The 8,585-nt window shown below is 40.3% G+C and overlaps 1 protein-coding gene across 1 annotated transcript; it reads left to right on the top strand.

Moving 5' to 3' along the window:
- The first annotated feature begins 352 nt into the window (after window positions 1–352).
- Window positions 353–7,259, top strand: LOC148478434 (pro-adrenomedullin-like). The gene is made up of 4 exons (XM_088455425.1): window positions 353–440; window positions 2,892–2,982; window positions 3,786–3,950; window positions 5,565–7,259. Exons 2-4 carry the CDS (start codon window positions 2,897–2,899, stop codon window positions 5,800–5,802), a joined length of 489 nt encoding a protein of 162 aa, XP_088311551.1. The 5' UTR covers window positions 353–440; window positions 2,892–2,896; the 3' UTR covers window positions 5,803–7,259.
- The last annotated feature ends 1,326 nt before the right edge of the window (window positions 7,260–8,585 follow it).

Below are 8,585 nucleotides of genomic sequence, written 5' to 3'. Positions count from 1 at the left end.
TTCTATGTATTAAGAGAGCGCGATAATATGTGTATGAAAGTCTCAATAAGCAACTTATTGGTGATGATTCTTTTGTATTACTTTGCTGACAAAAGACAGACAAAAATTGTGCCATTTAGCCCCTTCGGTGAATATCATTAACAAAATAAAATAAATTCAAAAGACGTCAGCACCTTGTTGATGATTGTGTATATAATATGTTTGGAACTATGTATGTTTAATTGAGACTTACTCAACACTGCTTGACTCCCTACGTGTGACGTCACCATCCTGTAAACCCCCCCCCTCGCACTCCAGGTCAGATAGCATAAAAGGAGCCAGGAGCACAGCTACAGTCAGTGACAAAGCCTCATTGAAGAGCACTTATTCATTGAAAGGAACGCTGTGCCACTAAAGCCACAGAGAACATCTGAGGACATACAGACAGGGTATAAATAAAGGTAAGCCTAACAAATTGAATACTACCTACATGTATTTATTTTAAGTATTTTTTTAATTATATTTTCAATAGTTGTTTATTTAGCAAATAACAATTAAGGTTATTTGCCACGCTATTCTAATATACTATTACTAATAGTATACAAACTACAATACGATAAAAAAATGATCTGAGAATATAAAGTCGTTTAAAAAGAATTCTTCTTCTGGGGTTAGATTAATGAATATTTTAATTAAATTTTAATTATCATAAAAATGTACAATATTTTTTAGGAGATTCTCCCCAGCAAGAATTCATTAGAATATTTTTGTGACTGTTTTAGCCTGAAGAAAGTTTTACACCGGAGACTTAGCTGCCGGATCTAAAGTAATACTGTACCCACAGATGTATGCAGTCCACTTGCAGTTATTAATATCACATAAGTGTCCAAGTTGTAAAACACACACCCAGTGTGAAAGCCAGTGCTACTAAGCTCCTCACGGCGGGCACAGACTTGCAAATTGTGTTGGAATGAGATGGGTTTTCTGATGCAATATAATATATGGGTTGCAGAGTGCCTGCTCTGTTATACAGCCTGTCCCAAGGCAATGTAATCCTTAGAGCAGACGGTAGGGTTCCCTACAGTTTTCTACAAGTGTCAGATTTATATATATATATATATATATACATACATATACACTATGAGTACATCACAACAGCCTGCAAGTACATTGCAAATACAATAAGACCAGTTTAGACAGTTAAAAAAAAAACAAGACAACCTGAATATGAATTGGTTATCACTATTATTCTAGATGAAGAATTTGAGTAATACTGAATTATCATTATAAGGTGACCCCTGGGTACAGCATATCTGCATCCAGGAATGTTGTTACATAAAACACTTCTCAGGATGAAAGGATGAGGTCAAGCATGGCACGGCAATGAGCCAAAACTACGTACTGACGTTTAGTACATAGCTTAGGTGGCACATTTTTATTTTAAGCTTGCTGTGCTTAAAAATAGAGTTGGTGTATGTATAATAACTCCATTAAGTAGTAAGGAGTTTGTAGTGCCCTCTATTGATTATATTTAGTAAGAGATGAATGTCTGTGGTCTAAATTATTTCTATTTAGTTTGCATTTTATTCAACTTATTATGACTCTTTGTTTATGGAGAAAGACATCCATATATTGCCTGTTGAAACATTTGAATGAATAGTGATAGATAGATAGATAGATAGATAGATAGATAGATAGATAGATAGATAGATAGACTGGATTTATGTATTCTTTCTTTTTTTTCAATAAACAAAAAAAATCTAGCATTATTCAAATATACTGGAGGAGATGTATCATTCCTTGGAGAGAGATAAAGCACCAACCAATCAGCTCCTAACTGTCATTTTTCAAACAGAGCCTGTAAAATGACAGTTAAGGCTCATACACTATAGACGATGTGTGTATGAGCCGATATTGGCAGCGGGGGTGCCGGCATCGGTAAGTGCATACATGCTTGCCGATGCCGGCAACAACGGACGGACTGGGGGCATGCTGCATTCGGCAGCATGGCATCATTGACGATATCCCCAGATTTGTCTGCATGTACAGTCGACTGGGGATATCGTTAACGATCCGCGGGAGCGCGCATCGTTCGTCGGTGAGGGCATACACTGAACGATATATCGTTGAACTACATTGTTATCGTTCCTATCGTTCAATATCGCCCAGTGTGTACGCACCTTTAGAAGCTGATTGGTTGGAACTTTATCTCTCTCCAAATTATATCTCTCCAAGATGTAATACATCTTCCCCACTATATGACTAGGTAAATTATGTAATATCTTATTTATAATACAACATTTTCCATCTGAAAACCCCTTAATGCTAAACAAAAAGAAAATGCAACATGTGCAGGCTCACTAGGAAACCGCAGAGCAATAATTTACTGAACTCTGTTCCGTGTATGTAAATGACAAATAGAATGTAGCTGAATGGTGATGATGACCAGAAAATAATGTATTCTTTAGGTTTGTAAAGGTTCGGCTACACAGTCAATAAGGCTTTCCCTTTAGTGTATAGTACGTAGGTGTGTGGCTGCCGCTAGGCAAGGAGTGACCTACTCATCATATTAGTCACTGCATTTGGCAGAGCTCTTTGTGGTGCTGTCACTACCTGATGCCTTTGTGTAGGGGCGGAGAGGAGCTGATTGCATGGGAGAACGCAGAACACTGCGCCGCAGGCAACTGACAACTGATTGTCTGTACACCGATGGGACCACTTCCTATATTACAGAATGTCCCGTGACCTTACTATTCCTGCTCCGCATTGTCCACCAGCCAAGTATTATGAAAACAATGATTTCTGGCATCAGCAGCTCCAAAACAAAATTTTAAATTTAGATCATGTAAAGGAAGTTGGCAGTAAAACATTGGGCTTGTTGATTGAGGTTGTGATTTTTTTTTTCTTCCCAGCGGTCATGGCTCAGAGTGGATGCCTTATCGTATTTTTCCTTGTGGTGACAATCAATGTCTGCAGCTGCCACTGGTTGGAGAGCAGAGACAGGTGAGAGCGCGCTTCTTTATGGGGTTATGTCACCCGTTTCCCAACACTTTGTGTACTGTATCTACTAAAAGGAGGTTCTAAGGTTGGGTTGGGTGCGGGATGCTGATGTTCATGATCCCGGCGGTGAGAATACTGATGCCGGCATCTCGACAGGGTTAGGATACCGACACCTGTTGGTAGGTATCCTAACCCTAACCCCATCCCCACACCTAATACCTAACCCCCCCTAGTGCCTAACCCTAACCTCCCCCCGCAGCCTATCCCTAACCCTCGCCCACCAGTGCCTAACCCTAACCCTCCCTCTAGTGCCTAACCCTAACCCTCCCTCTAGTGCCTAACCCTAACCCTCCCTCTAGTGTCTAACCCCTAACCCTTACCCTAATCCCAGTACTTATAGATGGGATGACGACATCAGGATTCTGAGTGGTATCAGGATTCCGGTGGCAGCATTCTGAGTGCCGTGATTATGACTACATACCCTACGTTTCCCTAAAACACAAACATTATTTTCCCACTGGTTTAAAGGTCCAGAGATTAGGTCTAGGCAAGAGAGGGGCAACATTTTTTCCTCCATCTGTAAATGTGCTACATTTTCCATTGTGTGTACCCAGTCAGGTAGTCAAGTCAGCAATAGCGCACCAAGAAAACCAAACATGTCAGTGAAGAACTGCTAACACCATAGCTGGTTCCTTAACAGAAAACTATGCAGCTTCATTAGTGATGTCATTGCCTATAATTAGTGCTGTTTATTGCTGATATCAATTCACTTTGTGACTAATAAGGTTTATTTTCCTTATATTTAGGCGTATGCCCCCACCTGTGGCATCCTTCCTGGAGAAACTAAGAGACCTTTCAAACCAGAGACTGAAAAGAGATGTGAGGGACAATGACTATCTCATAGCTACTGGGAAGGAGTCAGAAGAAGACACACAGATGGACAATTCCGTAGATGATCGGACAATGCTTAGGTAACATGAATACACCTATCTAACTTCATTCCTATGTAACATATAGGTTTAATGAGCAATCATAAAGTGTTCCTCTTAGCCATGGACTACGAAGTGAAATCCAGACACCTATAGGACATTACTTCAGGTTTTGTTTTTTTTAACAATTCTTCATTTTGCTTTATCAGCAATATAGGATCACCTACCAAATAACTGGTGAATGATCATAATTCAATAAAGTCATATACATTATAAATAATTAGACATAGGTATTATTGGAAATAAAATCTCTGTAAAGAAAGGTAAAAGGCTCCTAAGAACTGTGGGGGAGATTTATCAAACCTTTTAAAGATGAAAAGTTGAGGTGTTACCCATAGCAACCAATTAGCTTACAGCCCTCACTTACCTAGTATGTATAGGGTCACCTAAGATTCAGCAAACCTTTGTGGTGTTTGCTTCCGATAATCAATGCCATCTTCAGATGGTGCTGATTCCCGGTGCCCCGCTCCATTCTATGAGAAGGACGTACAGGGTTGCGAAGAGGTGTCTGAGTGGATTCCTCTGCCGCCTCAGCACAGAATGACCTGGTCACGCATGAGCAGAAGGCCGGCATGGTCCGGTAAGTAACACTGATACAGTGTTAGGGGTCACAAGGACAGCTGCTTTTTGGAGCAGCTGTTCCCTCCCCGGAGCAATACTGAATTGCACTGTTAATTATGTTTCCACCGCTGCAGCTCACGCCCTATTATCTCTCCCCAATATTTGATCAATTTCCCCCTTTTACTTAGGTGGAGTATTCTTTGGGTGAGTTAGGTCTCCTTACCATGCTTGGTCTAAGGATACAGATCAGAAACTAGAGCAGGAGGTCTGAGACCTTCTGTCAACAAAAAGCCAGTGGGGTCCAGACTTGAAATAATATAAGTTTTGATTTGTTAGAATGAAGTTGTATCAGTTACAAATCATTTTCTTTTGGTATAATATTTTATAGTGTTCAAGAGAACGCCATCAAACGGGGTGGAGCTTACTAAGTTATCATAAAATGCAAAGTTGACTATACTTATGACACAACGATTCTGTGGCCTAGATAATAGTCCTCTCAAAGGCTCCACCAGTTTAGTGCCGCTTTGCTTTCTGAATATACACTGATCAGTGTTTTTGAAACCCTTCCCCCTGTGAACTTCTCATTTGTAGTACTGATCTGTACTTCTCATTAAACACTGAGTAGTATTGCCAAAGACTAGCCCCAGCCACTACACATGCAGAGGAGCAATCACAGAGAGAGGGGGGAGCTCCAGTATCATCTTTTAGTGAATCACCATTTGGGATTTCACTGTGAACTCCACACAAGTTTAGTTCTGGGTAGAGTTTAAGTACTTTCTGTTGTCAATATACACAAAATCTATATGACTATGTATGCTCTATTTCCAGAAATATTAAAACCTTTGTCCCTATTATAGGACAGATCTATTTAATTTAAGGTAGAACTAATCAAATTCAGCTATATAATTTAATTATACCATGTCACTTCAGAATTAAGTAACTATGAAGAAATATTCATTTAGGTATTTTTGTAGTCTGGATGGCTGATCAATATTGTCCTTCAAAATATTTATAGAAATCTTCTTTATTTTCCAGTTCCCTGTTGGGCCTGAGAGAAAAACGATATGCTCCTTCCATTAATACACGTGGTTGTCATTTGGGGACCTGTCAGGTGCAGAATTTAGCCAACATGCTCTACCGGTATGGAAAAAATAACAACAAGGACCTGTCCAATAAACACACTAAGGATCCATTGGGATACGGAAGGAGGCGTCGTTCCATGCTCCGGAATAAAGACTGGACTGACTTATCTCAGCCAATTCTGGCCACCTAGATCCCTCTCTGCCTCTGTGCTTACTCCACAATTGGAAGAAGTATTAAATATGGAATCCAACATTACGTAGAAGCTGTATTTGTGGTCTTTAGGTTTTCCGGCGGAGTAGAACTAGAAGTCAGCCTCAGATAATAGGCTCCTGGGAGATCAAGCTGAACCTGAAGATTACACAAGTGTGTAGCGATACACTTGTTTTTAATAGAAGGAACCAAGAGTTGTGCACTGAGCCAAGTGTCTACCTTCCCCATTCATATAAGTGAAACTACTGTACCAGGAGTTTGCTTTCCAACAATAATAATGTAATGTGCTTTAAAGCTACTGTAACTCAGTGTGCCAAGAATAATATTATAAAGTTGCATTTAGAGTGACGTCAATGTCATGCTTTGCCGTTCTTGTGGATGACACAGTGAGTAGGAGCTCTCAGTGTGCCTACAGGATGCAGGTGGGAAAGAGAGAACAATTGTTTAGTACTCACGTGTCCCAAGTGCTTGTTAGGCTTGCAGCGGGGAGGAAGATGCATAGATCTCCATTCCAAACAAAATATTTCCTCCTTTTCTACCTCTGAGGATAAGGTCACAAGTGACGAGTATTTTTTCCTTTGCACTAGATATAAGAAGAAAAGGGGACTTCGACAACAGCCTTAAGCCGGCCAGTGCCTAGCTGATATTCATTGTTTAATTCCCCAGTTGCACATAAGTCGTTGAGTTGTGCCAGGTTGATGTATTATTGTAAACACTCGGCAAATATCCTAACTCCAACAAATGTGCCAGCATTTAGCTACATAATTGCCTCAGTGCAGACACAAAAGATTTTGTACGTAATTACCAAGAAAAAAACAAAAAACAAGAAAATGATTTAAGTAGGATTCCGCTACAACAATCACATTTCCTCATAATCTTATTTTTCATCAAGTGAAAATCAGCCTTTAGGCAGGCTAGCGTAGTCGGCCTGATGAAAACTGACATCGGATTCGTCGATACGGTGTACAGTCCATCATTGCTCAGTGCCACATGCTATTTAATTAGCCCCTTAATATACTTTTAAACTAAAGGGAGGAATATGTAAAGTTTGGACTGTGAGCCATATAGACCCTTTTGTGGTGATGATGATTTCCCTTTAAACGGCCAGTTCTGATGTTAAATGCACATCAGCCTCGTTAATATGCACAGACAATACAAAGGTAATTTAGTAATTAGCGCGCTGTCAGTGCCTTAGATATTTACCGTATTATTATAATACATTATCCTCTGAGGAAGATACTGGAAACATAAGAGATGTACATATATATATACACACACACTACAGTTATTTATAGTTTTTACGTTTTATTGTAAGTATTTTTAAATTATATTTCTAAGTTATATATTATTGGGAAATGAAGATGATTTTTATATACAGATTATGTGACAATACTTTGCTCAAATGACAAACAGTATGTATGTTGTTCATGAATTAAAAAGGACGTTTATCCATATGAAAGTGTGATGTGTGATATATACAAATATTTTAACTGTAACCTGATGTATGGAGTTTTATCACCGACAATGTGAGACACATATATATTATGAAAAACAACTGTTTAGACCAGAGGTTCCCAAATGCGGTCCTCAAAGCACCCCAAAAGTTCAGGTTTTAGAGATAACCGTGGTTGGGCACAGGTGGTTAAATCATATTGACTGAGGTACTACTTAAGTCACTGTGTTTGGGAACCTCTGGTGTAGACAATAGTCAGCCATTACTTCAGCACACAAAATGGCTGCCACAACCGAGCCTCACCACTGTGTACACTGTAGGAAGTGTGGGGCATACCGTATAAAATTCATCATCTGAAACTTTTTGAGATTTTCCAAATTTGTATAACACTTTACACAAGACAAACAAACAAATGGGGTTGCAATCCATACCTTGTTCTAAAATCTAAGTAAGTTGTTTGAGGGTTGCTGATGCTTTTTCTGAACATCAGAACTCCGCTTTAGATTTCTGTAGGTTTATTGTGGTTCAATTTAACTCAAATTTATTTTTAAAAAATATATATATTATTTTTTTAAAACAAAGTTTTAAGACTTTTGGGGGTCTATGTACTAAGCAGTGATAAGTGACAGAGTGAAAAGTGATAAGTCTGTGATAAGGTGCCAGCCAATCAGCTCCCAACTGTCATTTTTCAAACACAGCCTGTGAGATGACAGTTGGGAGCTGATTGGCTGGCACTTATCACAGACTTATCACTTTTCACTCTGTCACTTATCACTGCTTAATACATAGGGGGTCATTCAGACCCGCTCGCGAGCAGTAGTACGCTCGCAAGCGGGTCGATGTTCCCCACTGCGCATGCGCACGACGGAGGGAGCTCCGTCGTGCGCATGCGCGAGACCTGGGGAGCGAGAGGCTTTCCATTGCTCCGGGTCTCGCACCAAAGGGGGCGTGCTGTCGATGTTGATTAACAGCACGCCCCCTTTGGCGGGACCATCTTTTTGGCCGCTTGCATATGCTGTGGGTGGTCACCCAAAGCTATACGAGCGGCCAGGAGGCCGCTCCATTTTCATGGAGGGGGGTCCTGATTCAGAGCGAGCGCTCTGGTCAGAGTGTCCGGCTCTGAATCAGGCCCATAGACCCCTAAACCTTCTTTCAGGTTTCGTTACAGCTAAGTGTTCTGCAAGGCAAACTGCATTCTTGCCCCTTGGATAAAACACCCCTACAGAAAAGCATACTGCTACTTTAAGTTAGCAAGTGTCACCAGGACAGAACCTATACTGTGGCAATCTGAAGTTTTGCAGCTTTTACAG

The sequence above is a fragment of the Taudactylus pleione genome, unplaced genomic scaffold (assembly GCF_031769625.1).
Source record: "Taudactylus pleione unplaced genomic scaffold, aTauple2 ptg000655l, whole genome shotgun sequence".
NCBI classification, from domain to species: Eukaryota; Metazoa; Chordata; class Amphibia; order Anura; family Myobatrachidae; genus Taudactylus; species Taudactylus pleione.
The sequence above is the reverse complement of the archived record's forward strand: the minus strand, read 5'-3'. Positions and strand labels throughout refer to the sequence as shown.